General features: G+C 37.4%; 1 protein-coding gene across 6 annotated transcripts; it reads right to left on the bottom strand.

Moving 5' to 3' along the window:
* Positions 1-767: 767 nt before the first annotated feature.
* Positions 768-19,875, bottom strand: LOC120787401 (zinc finger protein 518A-like). 6 transcript variants are annotated; one of them, XR_005706911.1, is made up of 5 exons: positions 19,505-19,875; positions 17,510-17,601; positions 16,964-17,042; positions 11,107-11,204; positions 768-7,063 (listed from the first exon to the last, which is right to left on the bottom strand). XR_005706911.1 is itself a non-coding variant. In XM_040123020.1 (5 exons), exon 5 carries the CDS (start codon positions 11,194-11,196, stop codon positions 6,991-6,993), a length of 4,206 nt encoding a protein of 1,401 aa, XP_039978954.1. In that variant the 5' UTR covers positions 11,197-11,204; positions 15,219-15,283; positions 16,964-17,042; positions 17,510-17,601; positions 19,505-19,875; the 3' UTR covers positions 775-6,990. The 6 variants fall into 6 exon arrangements, 5 of the variants coding, with proteins under 5 accessions (XP_039978954.1, XP_039978953.1, XP_039978956.1 ...); XM_040123020.1 differs by adding an exon at positions 15,219-15,283 and having other exon boundaries at positions 775-11,204; XM_040123019.1 differs by having other exon boundaries at positions 775-11,204.
* Between the last annotated feature and the right edge of the window lie 304 nt (positions 19,876-20,179).

Here is a 20,179-nt window from a genome sequence, read left to right as displayed (position 1 = left end):
GGTTCCAAACACGCTGTCTCAAATTGAAGTGCTTTAAAAGAAGTACATTCCCTGAGGGTATTCCACTTGACTGGTGAACGTCTGGCATTTCAAGGAACATTTGGTTTTTAGTTGGTTGTCTTTGTAATTATTTATGTTATTTAAAGTTGTTCTCAGCTTAACTTTTACATCTATGGTACTTTTTGTATTTCAAAATGTTCATATGTATATGGTTTCATTATTTGTTTGTTGTGCTGAATGTTATTTTTCCTATTGTACTATGAGCTTACCAAGGCAAATTCCATCAACATTTGTTGTACTGGCAATATAGTTAACTCAACTCAACCAAGCTCAACTAAATGTAGTCTAGACCTCATAATCTTGCAGCAGAAGTTGAATATAAATAAAATGACCTTGATGATGAGGCCGCTAGTGTCCTTTTAGACTGATAAAGAGGATTGGTTAGTCTGCACATATTACAAATGTAACGATTACAACAAAGTTTTCAAAGATTAGAATGCAAGGACAGGTTCATGCACAAGCCAAGACTAAAAAGAAAATGTTAAAATGCTTATTGTTTAGCACCACAGCTTGATAAGAATCAAATTTTTCATAGAATATCATAACCAATCATAATCTAATTTGTCAAGTTTTTTTTAATGACTTCCTGCGGCATACTTATAGCTATGACTTTACTGAAAATGCAAGATTTCAATCAAAGATCATCAGGCATCAAATTCACAATATGAAACATCCGGATAAGACAAAATGGAGTCAATTCACAAACACAATATAGATTCATCAGACAAGAACCTTAAAGATAAAAAAAAATCTTACTGAACAAACAATATTTAAAAAACCTACTAATTAAGACAAATACAAAAACAATGAAATCCGTTATTTAGACAATACAGATTAAACAGCACAGTTTATCAGGCCAATATTTCAAGTAAACACTCTAAAGTAAATAGTCTGTTAACAATGCCACGGTTGAACTGGTTGTCTCTGATCTGTCTCCCCCTCTCCCAAATTTAAACTTCTTAGATCAAAATCATATATTTTGGATCATCTTTCAAGTATTCTGATGTCTGACATCATACACATCATTTCCTATTCTAAACTGGAAAAGCATGTTGAGTTTTTGTATACCAACTGCTAAAGCAGTATACTATGATGATTAGCATGTAGTACATCCTGTATAGATTAAGTATATAGTCTGGATTTCGGATACAGTATCAAATAGTTTGGACATTCACTTAGTTCTGACAGTTTTTAAAGTTCTAGGAAAAGGTTTACAGATCGAATAGGAAGTAAATTCCATACAGGATCATGGTCAGAAATCCTAAATTGTCATGAATTGTGTCTGTGAAGGGAGCTAAATGTTGACATACCTATTAATTTAGAGAGCAGGGTTTTTTGTTTTTTTTACTTAAATGATGACATATAAACAGTTTGACATTATCAGTGGTTTTCAAATCAATAACATAGGGCACATGCATAAATGGCATCTGTTTGCTCCCTGTATTCAATTCTTAGAAAATTCCCCTGTAATTGTAAGAATACAAATTATCTTTGTCATCTTTTAAAACATGCACTAACCCAAGCTATGTTATGTGATACTAATACAAGTCTTAACCACATAATAACGTGATCATACAAATCATCCCAGTTTTTTGTTGTCCTTTTAGGAAATCATACCAAGATGTAGTTCTGACTCAAACTTTCTCAATGCTCCAAAGAAGCCTGTTGTAGAGACTCAGTTTAAAATTATCTACAGTATGTCAATGAAACTTTTACTTTCAATTTTAGGCTCAAGTAAAACATGAGTTACAGTACTAAGAGAAAGTGTGTTCAACTGAATAAAATACATGTAGGACTTCCTGTGCCATTCTGTCTTGTGCTGCCCTCATGTGGATCTTTTCAGCATCATAATTATTGTTTTACACTGGATGGCCTTCATAATTTTGACCTATAGCATAGAAATATTAACAAACTATATACTATAACTATACTTATAACAACATTTACAAGTAAAACAAAACACCAAATTCTTTCCATAAGGTATGTACATTTATTAGAGGAGAGCGGACCACTGTGTCAACAATAGAATACAGTACACATTGTCAACCCGCCAAAGGACATTTGAGGCACTTAGCATTAGGAAAGATTCAATAAAGTTTTGAACAGCCTGCTGGACAGGAACAGTTTACTGTACATGATGTGAGTTCAGCATTTGGGTTTATGTACTGGATTTCATTTATTGTTAACTTTTAATTTTAGGCTCACACAACTGACAAAATAAGCTGATCTAGTAGTGTATACCCATACAATGAGTGGTTTGTAGCTATCACAGTGCAGAACTCTTTGTACATTTAAAAATCCCATCAACACTTTTTTGAATTTTCATGATAGAACCAAATAGTTCTTTGGCCTGAGAGCATTGAAGAAGAAGAAAAAAAGAACTGTGTTTATAGCATAAAAGTGAAGCCACATGGATCAGTCTGTTTGCATCCATTTGGCCGTGATCATTTCAAGCAGCCAGTATGGGGGGGGGATTAATTACGACATCAAAGAGTAGATACGCTGACTAAAGTAGCGCATATGGTAAATTACTGCATTAAATATGTACTTAAGGCTCAATTTTATCAGCCTTTTGATTAGCTTGATAGATCAAACATGACAAAACACAAAATTGTCAGTCTTATTATGTAATGCTGAAATTAATAAAGTTTCAAAAATTGAACAACATAAAAGTTGCAATGATAGAAGTACAACTTATGTACCTTCAGTTACTTTATATCCTTTCATTTAAGTTTACATATGCAGTGTTTTAGACTGCAGCCCTTGATTTGAAGAATTCCATTCCAAAAACCACTGTTCAAAGAGAGAAATATTAAACATATGAATATTTTAGAACAGGAGATAACTTAAGTCCTTAAGCCAAGGCTTTAATTCTGTATGAATCCTTGTTATTTTAGACATTTTGCAGGCTGAAATTCAGGACATGATTATTTTCCCCCTAACTTGAATTGTAAAGGATAGGTTTTGTAGGATAGGATAGGAATTGTAAAGGATAAGTTCAAAGGTTCTCACAGGGCAGGGTTATTAGATCTGAAGTCAAGAAAAACATAATGGTTTATCTTTGAAATGGTTTTTCACTAAGAACATGGGAGACAGCCTTTTTGAGCTAACTAGCTGGGTTTGATTAAAGAAAGTTCAAGATTCTGAGAAATACACTAATTTGTTTTCAGAGAATGAGATATGGATATACAGTGCATTCAGAAAGTATTCAGACCCGTTCACTTTTTCACATTTCGGTTTGTTGAAGCCTTATGCTAAAATTGTTTAAATGAATTTTTTCCCTCATAAATCTTCACTCAATACCCCATAATGACAAAGTGAAGACAGAGTTTTTTCAATTCCTGCAAAAACGGAAATATCAAAATGATATAAGTATTCATAAAATGTGAAAAAACTGAAGGGGTCTGAATACTTTCGGAATGTGTTGTATAAGATGGATATCAATTTCATGTTTGTGCTAATTACAGAGATGGAGTCAGGATGTGGTTAGCCTAGTTTGGGATTAAGACTGCAAGCAATGGGAAACAACTAGCTTGGCTCTGTCCAAAGACACAGCTAATGAATTTCCATGTTATATGTGGTTTTGGTTAATCTGTACACACAGAATGTAGGGACGGCAATTTGTTGTTTTAGGTAGAGTTATGTGCTGAAACTATTTTTTGACAAACAGCTGGGTGCAATAACTGTCTTGTCATCACAGTGAGGTTTGGTTTGGTACCATCACACCCATACAGAGACGGATACTAAAACCTGTGCTCAATAACTGTATCTGACAACCTGTGTTGTAACCAGAGACGCTGCATAGAAGTGCCGTGCTGGAACTATTTCTTGACAAAAAATAAGTGTGTCCATCCGCACAGCATTTCTGTGCAGCATATTTAAATTTCTTTGTGTGTGTGTGCATGCTTGCGAGAGAGACAGAGAGAGAAAATGAACCAGATACATGTTCACAGCTCCAGCTCCATACTGAACACAGATATGAGGTCAACATCCACCTAAAAATCTCAGAAAAAAGTAAATGTATTTAATGAAATGCGGAACAATTCCTTTCAGGAGAGCATGTGAAAATAGTCTATGAACTACATGAAAGCTAAATGCATGTCTGGTTTCACTAATAACTCACAAATATCAGGTGAAGGGAATCTACTACTGATGCTCCATTTATAGGACTTTAATAGGAAACAATTTCAGAGAATTAACTCAACCTTGAATAAAATGCCCTGTTGTTGAATGGAGTAATTGATATAGATTAACATTTCGCAAATGGTGGAAAGTGGACCCTGCTGAGGTCAGAACTTCAGTAACTGGAGGCTGGCTTCTAGAACCATTTTGAAGTATAAAAACATAGCATGGCTTGCATTATTCAGTCACTTTTGCATATTGAATGGATTTAAACATTCATTTCCACGGTTCAATCATGTAATACAATCATTAAAACCCATGAAAAAATACAAAGGCCATGTCCTGTTCCCGTTAAGTATGTCAAATGTAATATTAAAATAAATGTACAGCATACTGAACTTGATGACAGTGAGCAGATTTACAGTACAACATTAATGCAATAAAAAGTGAAAGTGAAATACATGGGTCACATTCAAGGCTCCTACACCTAAAAAGTCAAAGCATGAAAAATAAAGATCAGTAACTATAAAAATCACCTCACCTGAAGTATTTGATATTAAGAAACTTTTGATTGAACCTAGAACAGTTTAAAAAGGTAAGAAAATGCCTTTTCTGCATTTTTATCTTGGGTCTGGGTGCATCGTTCTGTTTTATTCTGTAGGAAATCTGTCCAAAAATGCTGATTCTGCCCCTCATCTATTCCTGTACAGTGTACAAGTTTTCTGCTGTTGCATTTTGTACTTACAACAAAATGTAATGAGATTTTGGGGTGATCCAGCCTTATTCTAACCAGCACTAGCAGCAGTAACACAGGATCAAAAGTCAAAAACATTGCTTCCATTTCCAGAAGAACTGTGGTAGTAGTCCAAGGGGCTTATTTTTCTAGTGGCTGGTATAGTCACACAGGGCTTGACATTCCTGGCAGCCTAGTTGCCTTAGCTGACCAGATTTGTACCAGTCAACCATTTCATATGGTTTGGCTGTCTCTGCTGGCGACCAAACCATAAAAAAAACGACAAAAATCATTATGTTGCATCAGTAGTGTACCTGACGTGCTTATAACAGAAAAAAATACCAATTTTGTGTATGCTAAGTGTACTGTAAATTCTCAATATTGGCCAGGCCAGGCTTTATAAACTTATTTAATCATATTTAGTAAGAAGGCTTGCTGTTTTCTGATCTGCTCCTGTTTTAATTTGCTGTCGATGCAAACTCAGCTCATGTCATACTACCACAGTGCTACTCAAACTTTGTGAGTAGCACAGTGAACAGAAATACTATTTTCTTTCACTGATTTTTTTTTTTACAAATTGCTGTCCCCTTTTTTTCGTTTAATCGCTGTTGAGCTATTGTCGATAAAAAAGTACACGTCCTGTACAGATGTTTGACATTAAAAGTCTTCTAGCAGCTTGAGGGAACAATCTTTGTAAAGGCTTTTAATGTTAAATATCTGTAGGAACTGTTGTGTTTCATTGATGTAACTAACAACGATCAAAAAATAAAAGCAATAAATAAATAATAGATAAAAGCAATTGGAAATTTGTTATACTATTGTATGTGACTTGGCCATTATTTTAATACCTGCCTTAATTTGAGAATTTACAGTAATGTTTAAGCATTGATCACATATTTAAATATTACAAATGACCTTTACAATTCCTATAGTAAATGGTTGAAATAATACAACCATTTTGTCATCCAAAGGTTTTGGAAGTAGATGCCAAATCTTACTTACAAGCCCTGTGATAACACATGACTTTGAACTTTTTAAATAGTTTCCACACAGACTTTCCCATCAAGTCTCTACTGATGTTAACATCCTGCACCAGCATCATCTTTTTTTAACAAACTTGGCAACCCACAAAATAAATTTACAATCTGAAAGCAAATTCATGGGACCTTTAAAGATGTATCATTAAATTCAGAAATTAATGTGGATTCACAACTCACAACATGCACACAAGCAAACAGCCTGAGCTGCTGACAACAAAAATAATTATTGATGAAACTGCATAGGGTGTATTATTGGCTGATCTGTATTTCTCACGTACTAGCAGTGAGCCATGAAGCATCCCTGTTTAACAGATACAGTATTTTATAAGACTATGGGTCTGTTCGCAACACTTGGTAGACTAAAGAGATTACCTTGAAAAATCTCAGTTCTAGTTATGACAAATGCTACAGGTTGACAAAATCCTGACAACAAAACTGTAAACTACTCCTGACAACAGAATAGTGTAAAATGATATCTTGTTAAATTAAAACATCATACATAAAAAGAATAATTTGGACCAGAGGATTTTTCCATCACAAGCAAAACAATTGAATTTGCCTACAAGCTTTAGAGTTAAGCTATACAAAATAGTTTCCTGTCCTTATGTGCAGGATGATAAAATATATAAAAGTCGATTAAACTAGGCCTATGCTTTTTTGAAAATTTATGCGCAATAATTGACAAACCGAATTAATATGAAATCACCTGAGTAATTTAATCCAACTCTGCCTACAACCTTTGCTGATATTGTCCCCTTTTTTAAACCAGTGCTCTTACAACTCCTAATTACAGTGTACCATTTTCACAGTTCAATTTGACCTGTGCATGCATGATAAATAATTCTAGCAGTACATAATTTACCAGATAATGCACCTATTAAAGGATAAACTATGATTCACTTAAGAATATGTATTTACATGACCATGGATTGAACAAATGTATAACGGAAGGTCATTAAAAAATATACAACTTCAACCATTTGTTCCACCTAAAAAGGACAGAATATCAAGCCATTTAAAGGTGATGAAAAACTTTCAAAACAGTTTATTCCAGTCTCTAGTTGCCTCCATGAGGTGCCGCTGGCCGTGGCCAATCCAGTCTTCTTGGCTGTTGAAGAGTCGACCACAAAACCAGCAGTCAAAAACCACAGACTCTTGTCTACAACCTGATAAAGTTTCCACCACCTCATACTTTTTTTTGCTTTTTTTCCTTAACTTCAGTTTCAAAAGGAATCGCTCACGGACAGAACTCTGGACTGGCCGAGGTCTTGGATCAGCGCTATGAGACGACACACCTTTGGTTGAGCAATTCTTCCCTTGAGCACCAAGCTCAGAGAGTACTTGGATTGTTTTCTGAGACAATGAGACCTTAGTAACAGCACCTTTGTACCTGTTAACTACCTTCATGATATTGGCCACTTCGGGAATGTCAGCATCTGGATGATTGAGCACCACAACAGGTTGGTATCTACGAGGACATTTGATCTGCTGTACAGAACTGAAGGGGGCAAGTCTCAGTGTCCTTTCAACTTCTTTGGCTACAGGCTTCCATAACACAGCAGTCTCTTTCTCAGTAAGTACTTTATTTGCAAGTCTTCTAGCTTTATGCACCGTTGCTGTAAGCTCGTCAAATAATGGTTTCCTACGCCTTTTCCTTTGGCTTGGAGGCCGAATTGGCCTTGGGGCTAGACGAGGTTTATCTGCTTCACATGGTTGCACCTTTACATTCATCTGAGAGGGTGAAATGCAAGATTCCTTGACATCTTTCTGTGCAGTATTTTGTATGGTGATCAATTTCTTGACTCCATTGGAGGCATTTGCATTAGTTTTGTTTGATGACACCAAAAAACACTGGGTCTGAGGTCTGGTGGCTAAAAACAAAGGTTGACTGCTTGAGGTGGGAGCGCCACTTGTAAGAAGGCTACCGGTAGGGGTGACAATTTTAAATATAACTTTGTTTCCAATACTATCACTGGTTTGGCTACACTGAGTCCCAGTCTTTGTTTCTTGGTTGTTCAGAAGTAGGCCTGATTTGGGTGGAGAAATGTACCGCAGCAAGAATGCTTGCCGACCAGGCTGCAGAGTGCTGGGTTTGTCTGCAGAACTCATGGGCATGGCCAGCATGGGCCTTGAGTTTAGTGAGAGTTGTGTACTTGCCAGTCTGAGGCCAGGAGTACTGGGGGTGTGTACAAATGGAACAGACCTCTGTACCAAGTAGCAAGTAGGCTGTGTCTTTGCTGATTTGTCCAAAGGTGTATTTTGTGGTGTGCTTGAAAGGAGTACAGGCCCCTTAAAACCTGGGCTGTTGATAAGGTAGTGGTTTGAGGTGGTGCAAACACCTGGTTGAACAGCAGAGAGAAGAGTTGTCCCTTTTTCAGCAGCTCCTGCCTTTGATGTCGATACACCTAGCCTCCTGCTGTTTGGAGTTAAAGTTACACCAGTTTGGTTACTTGATCTTTCTAACCCTGGCTTCATGTAAGATACATTGATCTGAGGATTTGCAGAATTGGTTATCAGTTTAAAACCTGGAGTTGCCTTGACCTGCACTGGCATGGCAAATCGATTCTCACTAGTCCTCAGGAGTACTGGCTGCTTACCCTCTGGCAATTGAAGAATTCGTAGAGTTGTTTTTGTTTGTTTCAAAGAATCACTGCTTGCACTTGAAGATCTTACTCTTTCCTTATTAAGTTGTTGGGTAATGATTGCATCTGAATGTTCTTCCACAAAACTGCCCAAGAAAGATGAACTGCCCTTTGTTTCTGACTGTTTTTTGGATATAGGAATACTCTCCTCCTCAATTTTGATTATATTAAAGTCTTGGAGTACTGACTCAGGATTTTCATCCTCAGTGGGAGGATCGTCAACACTAGCTATGCACTCATCAACCTCAATGTCACTATTTGACGCTTTCTTCATGCTCTCTCCATTCTTTTGAGTTGTTCCTCCATTGCCACCTTCCACGAATGGTTCTGGAGACTTTGCCAATATCAAGCTAAACTGTGATGATTTGCAAATACTTTCTCTGTCAGCTGAGTGTTCAGACATACTGTCAAAGCTTTGGGTAGTGCTGGGTGAAGTACTGAATGTTTCCTTGGAATAGTTGTGAAAGGTAAATACTTCTTGGTTTGGTGAATTTTGATGGCAGTTTTCGGAGCCCATAGCACTTTCTCTGTAGCTACATGAAGTGGGTGGGGATGACTCTAGTGGAGGTACTGGATTTGTTGAAAGTTTTTTAAAATTTCTCTGACCATTTTTGCGTTTAATCTCAGTTCTAACCCTAATAGCCTTGTCTGAAGTACTATGAGAAGATGGGTCATCATTTTCTGTAGTTTTAAAAGAATAGCTCCCTTTGTGTTTGTCAGTGAGTTTATCTGCCACTGTGTCAGTCAATGATAACTCAGTTGCGGCCCTACAATTCTCAGCAGTTTTTCTGGAGACTGATTCTGAAAGCAAGGTTTCCTGAGCTACTTTTGAAAGTGAAGATAGCCCAGTGACCTTATCAGCACACACTGTTAAAGTATTACTGATTTTACAACCACTATGACTGGTTGCAACAGAATTAAATGTTGCAGAGTCTGAGTTATTATCAAACGTACTTCTCTCTGAGGAGGTTGTTTGACTTGGGTGACTTTGGTCGCCCACATGATCAAACTCATTTGTCATGGGATATAGCATATCTGCACAAGTTGAAGACATATTTAGTAAAGGATAAGTTTGTTCCCCAACATCATCTCTGTGTGGGGTGGAATCAAGATTGCAAACAGAGGTTTCTTCCTCCTCAGTCTTTACTTTGACTGCCATAATATCGTCTTGATCCATCTGTATGCAAGATCCACTTCTTGGTGAAACAGCAAAGCAATGTGATGTCGAGCTCTTGCTATCAAAGCACTCCCCATTCTCAATAGAGTCTTTACTTTTATCCAACACAGGATTTGGTGCTAAGAAGCCCACATCTTCACCTGAGGAGTGGTTCTGAATGGATGAGTCTTGCTTTGTTGTTGGGATTACTTTCAGAACTAAGTGCTTTTTGCCATCAACCATTTTGAATCCCATAACTTTGGTAGTACAATTGGGGGGAAGAGAGATTTTGTTCTTAACCATAAGAACAGTCAGTCCATTAGGATTTGTGTGACTTGCAGCATCAGAGCTTGTAGAGTTGTCACATTCCTGTACCATTAGTGGTGGTGTTGACTGCTCTGTGTTATGAGAGCCTTTGCTCCAATAGTTGTTGTCCTTTTTTGCTACAATCCCATCCACAAAGTGGTGGGTCTCTGCTAAGGATAGCTCTGGTTTGATTAACCTGCCATTTTGGTTTGTAAAACTTGCAGAAAGACAGTTCAGTTTTGATATCCTCTGAGACTCCTGTGATTCACCACTCTTTTTTAGCAAAAGTTTTAAGGTTGCAGATGAATTTGCTGTAGTGCCGCTGTCTTCTATAGCCTTCCATGCATTCCTTTTCTCAGCCTCCTGTTTGTGAACAGCTGAGGTGTGTTTTTTCAGGTACTCGCTTCTTGCTGCACCATATCCACAGATCTGACAAGTGAAGGGGAATGTACCAGAGTGAGCTTTCACATGCCTCTGATGATCCTCTTCATTCAAGCTGATATGTCTGCATTTTGAACACTTCCAAGGACTCTCATTATGATGATGAATGTGCTGGACGAATGTCCCTGCATCCACAGTAGTAAACTCACACCAGTCACAGTTAAATTGTCCATTTAGACTGTGACACATGATGTAGTGTCTGGTAAGCAAAAGCAGAGAGTACTGAACATCATCGTTGCAGAGCTCACATGTAACCAAAGTATTTCTGTGCTCAATCCGATGACGTTGAAGAGCAGGAAACTCATTTGTGACAAAACCACACAGGTCACAAGGGTATGTAGGAAGGGTTCCTTTATGAGCTGCTCGAAAATGTTTGAGGAGATCATTGGGGCTATATGTGGAATCATCTTTACACACTGAGCATCCGAAACTCAGAATCTTTCCAGAGAAAACAGCCCCCTGCTGAATTTTACAATGGGCTTTATTGAGAGTTTGTTTATCTTTCTTGGTGGAACTCCCAAGCTCCTTAATGGAAGATTCTTCTGCATTACTGAAGAGTGACCCATCTGTCACTTCTCTGAAATGCTTATAAACAAAGTCTTTTACCTTTTCTTTTTCATCCTCTATTACCGATATGCTGCAGTTTTTGGCGGAATCATGAGGTATTATGAGGTCTTCTTCCATGGTTGTAAACATGCAGATATCTGTAAGAGAAGAAAATTAGATGCATTTTTAATAAATACATACAGAAAGATTATATTTATTCTAAATACAGTAAACATTGCTGTAGAACAGAAAAATAACAATGTATTATGTATGTACAGCAGTGCACCTATCCAATGGGGCATGATAATCACTGATCCATATACGTAATAGACAGTTGGTGATCGGTTGATCATGATTCCAACTGCTCACTCTAACAAATATTAAAGTTTCGATTACTAGACAAGGATTGAGGGCAAATATGTGCTACAGTTTCCTGTGGTATTTTATAGTGGAGGCGGTCCAGCTTGAAATAAAGACTAACAAATAAATGACAACACTTTCATGAAATAAAACAAACATTCAGGGGGAAACAGCAGATATGCCATTTCACACATCAAAAGCTGCACATTAAATGAGTGTGACTATTTTTTAGGCCATAATCTACTAAGAAAATTGCTCATGATGTGAAAGATTTGAGGACCTGAGTGGCATAAACTGCCACTAAACATTTATCCTGTTGAAAACCGCAAATATATCAGCACATTTCACAAACTCATGGGTTTTGATTTAATTATCTTAGAAGTAGCTCAGTGTAGTCAGAAGAGGGCAAAGCCTTAGATCCCACAGTGAGACTTTTCTTAGGTGCTACCAGTGGCATAGCTGGGTAAGAACCTTCATTCAACATGTATGTTTTAGTGTAGTTGGATAAAACCTAGCATTTTTTTACAAATTAAAAAACGTGTTAAACAGCAGGCTCATTTGTGTTCATTTGTTGCAATTAGTACTTGCTGTAAAAAGGCATGTGGCACACCTTTGTTAGTACACAGTCTATAGAATTTGTCATTTCAATCCCTGACCATGAGTCTGTATTAAATAAAAGCCAGTGAATGGGGGCTCTTTCAGTGAATGTATGAGGTAACTTTTGGGGTTTAGTTTGTTTTAATAGTTTATTACACCGGGACCTATGTCTGTAGTTTAGGGTACACCATGTGTACATGGTGATGAAATATACTGAGTTCTGGAAGGCTGAGTCTGCAAAGGTCTATATCTTTGTGTTGTTTTTTTACAGTGTCCCAGACAGAGAGTAATCTTCCACAAATGGATAAAGCTGCTTATTATTTTATCGATTAATTGACTAATCATTTAGTCTATGAAGTGACACAAAATTGTGAAAAATGCTTATAATAGTTTCCCAGAGCCTAAAGTAATATGTTAAAATACCTTGTTTTGTCTGACCAACAGCCCTAAAACCCAAAGATATTCAATTTAATTTCATATATAGCAAAGAAACCTGAAAATCTTCACTGTTGAGGAGATGAAACCAACACGTTTGGCATAATTGCTTGAAAAATGACTGAACCGATTGGGTATCGAAACAGCTGCCCATTAATTTTTTTTGATTGATTGTCTGATTAAATCGATGAATCATTGTAGTTTTGTTATGATATCTGGTCAGATAGGCTTGTAATGCCTTACATCAAACATAACTGAAACAAATGACGAAATTACTGTAACATGTTACTCCGTAATGCATTACAGCTAACAGTAGATTTGATTGCACAAACTACTGTTGAAGAATCTGTATTTTATGATGGTGGCTGTCGGGTTTACAGCTCTTGCAGTTTCTCACTCTATATTTATACATATACAGTATACAACAAAACTGAGTGACACCCTGTGCAATAGATGATTCAAAACTGTTATAATAATTGTATTATTTTCAAGTTATTACACTTATTCTACGTGTAGGGTATTATATGTCATGTATAATTAAAAAACAAACAGGTCAGGTAGACCATATTGAAAGTACAGGCCCCATAGTACAACCTCAATGCAACAAATGTCAATTTATCTGTGATCACAGCAAAAGAAGTGATCATACCTGTGATTTCCAATTAAGGCCTATTTCATGAACTAGGTTATAATAGAACCTGTGAATTGGTAGCTTCCTCAGATCTGGCCTGGGTTGTTTCCAATGCAACGTGGCTCAACGTGATAAGGAACTGCCTGAACAAGCAAGAAACCAGATTGAGAGACTACATAAAAATGGGAGAGTGTACAAGAGCTGAGGCTACTGAACAAAGCAAAGGAAGTAAATAAGTAAAAAAGTGAAAACTAGTATATAAAAATAAAATAGTAATAAATATAAATACACAGTAAGTGAATAGAAAATCGTAAAAAAAGGAAAAAAAGTGACTGAATTCCCCAGGGATCATGAAGAAAGCACTGGGATAGAGAGTCTGGAGTCTCTGACAGAGTGGATGATGTCACACATGGTTGCCGGGTTAGCGAAAGTGGGGGATGTTCCAATTTCCTTTCAAAAATTCCTTCCTGTCTGCCTGAACTGTCTGAAGCCGTTGATGGTAGCAATGGGATCTGGAGTATCTTCCTGTGAGGCACGTAAAACTACACTCACGAAAGTCCAATTCCTCACTAGGGCCATTAGCTCATCCATCTTATTGTCCAGTGATCTGACGTTGCCCTTGATGATTGAAGGAAGATATGGCTTATATTGAATCTCTTCTTCCCCATCAGCCTCTGTTGTCTGTCCCAGCCATCTTCCTCGTCGCTTTGTTCCTCCTCTGCATCCTCTGCATGTCGCCCTCTTGATTATTGTGGGGATGTCCGTTGCTCTGGTCTCCATGCCAGCCAGTTTCAGTGCGACAGCTTGTCCCTGGTCTAAACAATGCGACCCTGGGGTTGCTGCGTAACGGTATCATAGTTGAATGCATGGTGAGACAGTCTTCTGGAAATCTCTCTCTCTCCTAGCATGTTTAGAGAGAGCGCAGCTTAAATGTAAAAGGGAGGAAGCTTAAAAAAAAGTAGAAAAATAAAAATAAAATGAGCAGGAGCAACTGCAACAGGCTGGATGCAAGGTCGGTGCACACGCACATTAAAAAATAAAATAAAAAAGTGGAAACTGGTATTTTTCAGTGACTGATCAAACAGTCACTGAAACAGACATTGCATGAAGTCAACTTCTACGGACAACATCCAAGAAGAAAACCATTGTTCCCAAGCAGCACAAAACTGCAAGATTAAATTTGGCCAAAGACCATGAAAGGAAACGTGATAAATGTTGGCAGCACATTCTTTAGTCTGATGAAACCAAAATACATTTGTTTGGATCAGATGGGGTCCAGTATGTCTGACATGGACCTGTCCAGGACTGCCACTGCATAGTGCTGAACTTGAAACATGGAGCTTGGAGTGTGCTGATATGGGGCTGCATGAGTGCAAAAGGTGTAGGAAAGGTGACATTTAAAGATGGCACTATGAATGCAGGTTTTTATACCTAAATACTGAATGAAAAGATGACTGCTAGTCTAAAGAAGCTTGGCAGGAGAAGAATTTTCCAACATGACAATGATCCCAAACACACTACAAAAATCACACAAGAGTTTGTAAAGAAGGAAAAAGTGAAAACTACATCCAAGTATGTCCCTGACTTGAATCTATTAAAACACCTGTGGAGTATAGGAACGAAATCCCCTCCAGGAAAGAGCAGCTGAAAACAATAATCTGTAAAGAATGGCAGAGCATCGCTCCACAGATTTCTGCAAGACTGAGATAACCCGTGCCCAGGAGGATTAAATCTGTCACCAAAAATAAAGGCGAACATACAAAATATTAAAAAAAAAAAAAACTAAAAAATGGAATTCCATAATGAAGGTTGTCCTGACTTTTGCTGCATTTTGGTACTTTAATATGGACCTCTCTTTATAGTTTAATGAGTCAAACATTTCTGTTTTTCAAATTAATTGGCTTTGTTCTTCTTGGACTATGGCTAAAAACAAATAAAATTAATTAAAATGGACAGGATTTGTAATTAAGTGACATTTTAGTGATATTGACCAGGGGTGTAGTCAGTGTTGTTGCATACTATATGCTATATAGTATACTTACTTTTATTACCAGGCTTTTGAGCACTGATTTCTGATGGCGAGTTTAGGCATATACCTCTGACACAACCATTTATTTTTACAATATAGTCATACCACACTCTCACTCACCCTCTCTCTCTCATAATCGGACTGACCATTGGAGTACCAGTTGAAATCCCGCCACATCTGTAAAGCTGGTGGAGCATCAAAAGAAAAAAATAAATAAAATCGATATAGTTTTTACCGTCCCTCTCAGTCTCTTTACCTGCCCTCTCTGTGTGCCTGTCATTTGGGGTGGGCATGACTGTGTGCTGCGTGCGTGTGTCGGGACTGAGCTCACTGGAAAATCACAATATGTACTTTTTTGTACATAGTGATTTTTTGACAAATGAACATGTTGAGTTATTTATTGTGGATAGTACTTAGCAATTACAACATTTGCATTGGAGCACCTTATAATAATATTATTTAACTTATTTCTCATACAGTTTTGATGCTACATTGAAAACTGTTTCAACACTTGTTTACTTTTTGCTGGTTAGCTCTGGCTGCATGGTGCAGTTGTGTATTGCAGTAAAGTAATGGTAAAAATTTTCAGGTCCTGGACCAAGTGAATGCATGCTAGTGTTTCTTTGGATCTCAGCCATTGTTTTGATGAGCTCATGGACACCTGGTGAGGTAGCTACTGAGTTGGCAGTTTATTAGGTACACCTAAGTAAAATTAATGCAGTCTAATACAATTTTCCTTTATGATGGTGTTGAAACTCTTTTCAAGAATTGTATGATCATTTTAGATGCTGTTGTTTCTGGTGCTGTTGAATTGTACTGCATTATAAAGTGAGGTATTGCTGTTATTTTGCCTACCCTCATTTATATACATGGGGTGGACAAAATAATGGAAACATGCTCAACTTCCATAGCCTCACCTATCGTAATCAGATAACACTGCTCTAACAAACAAACCAAGAGTGCACAACAATATGCTGTCTTTTTTAGTCTGATTATCTCAGAGCAGCTAGCCACCTGTAGTCACAACTACCCCATAAACTGACAGTATTCACATTGCTCTTACAAGACTATTACTCAGAGAGCTAATGTGGTTTGCTCTCATTAGTAACTTTTTGACCTTTTTGTGTACATAGTATTTTTCACTATGTAGACATTTTACACATCATGCAATTACCAAGACAGGAATTAATCTAAGGAATTTAATCTATCACCCAGCCTTAACTATAATCATATGATCACATTACCATTTCACCGAAAAAAAAAAAAAAAAAAAAAAAAAAAAAAATCAATGAGATAAGTGAATTTCCAGGCCCTATCCAACAACCACAATGTCTATCACCACAGATGTTAAAGGGTCAGCTCAAACAAATAACAAAAAATCTTACGATCAACTATTTCACACAGGGATTACTTTATGTTAAAAAAGATCCCTATGAAAAATGTTGACAGTCATTTTCCAATGCTGCAAGTAGCCCAAATTAAATTTAATTCACCTCCATTATATTCAGGCTGGTGGAGGAAACCTGAGACTCATATGTCAAAACCAACAAAACTACATACTTTGCTAGATACCACTAGTGATGTGAAAATGTGGTTTTTGTAACTCAGGTGAACCAAAATTTACAGATAAAGAAATACTATAATTAAAACTACCAGTTGCAGCAATAACAGTAATCATATAATAATTGCTGAAAAAAAAATTAAGGGTAGAAAATGGAATTAGTGTCTAAGACAGTAAAATAAGTCCAAAAACACAACCCAAACAGTCAAGCTGCCACATATAAAACACGCTAGACTTAGTTACAGCTTCATTGCTGAGGTAAGAATAAATGGTAAAACTACATTTAATAAGCAGCTATTGTTACCTGTACTCCTTTAGAAAAAAGTCAAACTTTAATGCATGTTGTCTCTGAAGAGAAGAAGCTTGTAGTTTGGCCACGGTGCCTGTAAGACGGAAGCAAAAAATTACAACTTTCAGTTTTCAAGTTGTAAAATTTAACTCTCTGTTCAAATGTTATTAGCTGTTAGTGATTAAAGCATGGAAAAGTGTGTTTGAAAAAAATGTATTTGTGGGGAACATCTTGTTGTGCAAACTATGTTAGAATAAACCCTGTTTGTTACACAGCTTGTTTGGCGATTAAACTACAAATAATTAATATTGACACACTATTATCATTAATTTGATTATTGTTTTACTTTTAATGTTATTTTTCAATGTTATGAACATGAAAAACCATCGATAGACACCAGAAAAAAGCTAAGCATCGTGCCAAGTGAACCACTGTTAATGCCACTTTGCTTAGTCATCATACAAAATGCTAGCCCCATCTGGGACTGTCTTGTCCATTGTGTGAGAGACAGTCCCATAGAAAAGCTTTGGGAAAACACTTCCAACAAAGCATAAATCTCACCTTTGTGTCACTTGTCCAAGTAAATTTTCTAGTGCAGTGTCTTCTTCCCTTCATTGTGGTGCACCAAGCAGTAATGGGCTCACTATTGCCCCCTGAGGACAGAGGACAGAAAAACACCCACTGATAATTGACAGCTGGTGACAACTGCAGGTGGGGTTTGTAACCCCAACGGCCACAAGGGTCAACAGGCAGTTTGTTCCACATTCAAATACAAACTTTGACACAAAGATGAAATTTATGCTTTATCAGAGGTGTTTTCCATTTTGCTTCTTCAGTGATGAAGATCAACTGGTTGTTCTGTGAAAAGTACTGGTTAACTTCCGGACCTCCATTGAAGAACAGCGCAAAGCCATTTCCCTGACTGCAACCAGGACTGCCTCCCACGCAGTGGATAAGCGAGTCCTTAACAAGCTAATACAAACCCAACATTCCCTACTGCTTCTGCTTCTCAGCATTAACACCAGATGGATATCAAATACTTTGGATTTTGGTGACATGTTTCACTTTCATACAGTATAGCCATCTAAGTAGTGTTTCAGCAATTAACTGCAGATAATGTGTGCATGTCAACTCTATTTGATTCTACAACTTAGACTACAACTATGCTTAAATGGTTGGTTATCAGCTATTAAACAGCTCTCAATCAGAACTTAATTTTGACAGTTCCTGATACAAAATTAAAAACTAATAACCATCTGAACACAAACTGCAGCTGGTTTAGTGATAGAAACTCCAAACACTAGCCCTCTTGGGGGGAATCATCTCAAAAACCTAGAATTGACCTAGAATTTTGGAAATTGGAACAGGCATTTTCACCATTTTCTGACATTTTAAGACCCAATGATGAACCAGTTGATCAGCAGATTAGTTAAATGGCGAAAAAAAAAAAATCTGTGGCGCAGTTATTTATGTAGTATTTAGTGTTGTTGTAGAATGCCATAAGGTACCAAAATTTTACACCTTTCTAAATGAATGAGGAATCAAGATAACTGAAAATAAACACAGGGAAACACTTTTGCGTGCAGAATCATATTTCTTGTGTGCCACATTGAGGCAAATAGGCTTAATTACATAAGCAAAATCCAACAGGGTCTACTCTTTTAACAGAGTGTTGATACCACCTCAATTCAATTTTATTCTTTAAAAGTCTTAATGGAGACCTGCATCAGCCTACAATTCCATAAGTCTCATTCAGCTGTCAACCCTGTGGATCTGAGGAAGCCATGTTGGAGGGAAAAATGGCTGCCATCATTTTATGACTTATCTGCACCAGCTACCTCAGGCCAAGAAAATTTAATTTCTGCTAACAGTGTCTTAAACACTTAGGCTGACTAACATCATCTATGTCCAAAACATACTTGAAAACAGGATGGAAATAATACTATCCAAATCAAATTCAAATATACAGGAGATAGGCCTGCTTAGCTTTTATTATTTCTAATAAAGTGGATACAGGAAACTCATAGTGTAATAAAACTGAGCAGGACTTTAGTGAACACCTGGATTGCAGACAGGTAGGCTACTCCAGGCCCACACCATCTAGACGGGACAGATATAAATGAAGCTTGGAGATGAGAGTTAAAGTTCCATCGTCTCAAAACTGCAATTCCACTCAACCTCTAACACAGAGCCAAGTATCTCATATTGCAAAAATACGGATCTCTACCTGAACATAACAATTACACATCTTAATTTAATTTAGGTTTACTTTTCGAGTGACTTGCTCCACAGTCGCTTAAGTTTAGGAAAGGCGAGGGAAGGCTGCATTAGTGAGAGAATTACAGGCTGTAGACACACAGCAACAAAGGATCCGGACTGAACGCTCTTTGGTTTTACTGCACTGTGACAAGTTAAAGCTCGGTAGATGGATATACGTCTGCCACTTCAAGACAATGCTACTGTCTGAGGAGTTTAATAAGCAGTTATTTTACACCAAAATGAATCCCCCACCCACGCCAAGATATTCAAAGTTACGGAAAATCAGTTGTTTCTTACTATGAACTCGATGGAAGTTGGGGCGGCGTCCCGTCAACGTCCGACATTAAGAAAACAAGGTTAAGCTTGAAAAAATACACAACAGAACCATTTGCCTTCCTTTTCTCCTCTCTGTTGAACCACAGCGACGGCGGCCATGACAGTCCATCCGGGTACTGCTGTGCTCTTGACACTCACGTAGAAGCGGATGAATATGTGTTGCTAGTCAAATCCCAAACTAGTGCCTTGAAGGACATATTTCGTAGAAAACACAGTAGAACAGCTTTCACTAAAGTGGACTTATATGCTGTTTTACGATACATCCGTAAAAAGCTATTGGTATTTTCGCAGCATGAGCCCAACGTAAATTGTTGTGTATATGTGTGTGTGTGTGTGTGTATACTCGGTGGAAGAAGAAGCAATGAGGGCAATGGCGGATATACGCCATTTCCTATTGAATGCGTTACATGTAGACTGATATGCTTTTGTTGATCACCGATGCTGATTTTTTCCTTTTTCCACTCTAAATACTTATAATTAATCACCCCCCCCCCCCCCCCCTTCTCTGTGTCCAACACAAGACACACACACACACACACATACACAGAAAGAGACAGATTTGCTGTACAGTAATGGAGGATGTGAAGCTTATACACTGTTACCTCATCAGCGAACATTGTAACATTGTAGTATTGT

Source organism: Xiphias gladius, unplaced genomic scaffold (genome assembly GCF_016859285.1).
Source record: "Xiphias gladius isolate SHS-SW01 ecotype Sanya breed wild unplaced genomic scaffold, ASM1685928v1 HiC_scaffold_1473, whole genome shotgun sequence".
In the NCBI taxonomy this organism is placed as follows: Eukaryota; Metazoa; Chordata; class Actinopteri; order Istiophoriformes; family Xiphiidae; genus Xiphias; species Xiphias gladius.
Note: the sequence above shows the minus strand (reverse complement) of the source record. Positions and strands in the feature narration are given on the sequence as shown.

What these genes read in the sequence shown, in the direction of transcription:
- LOC120787401 (XM_040123020.1), bottom strand. Translation starts at nt 11,196, where the DNA reads ATGTTTACAACCATGGAAGAAGACCTCATAATACCTCATGATTCCGCC.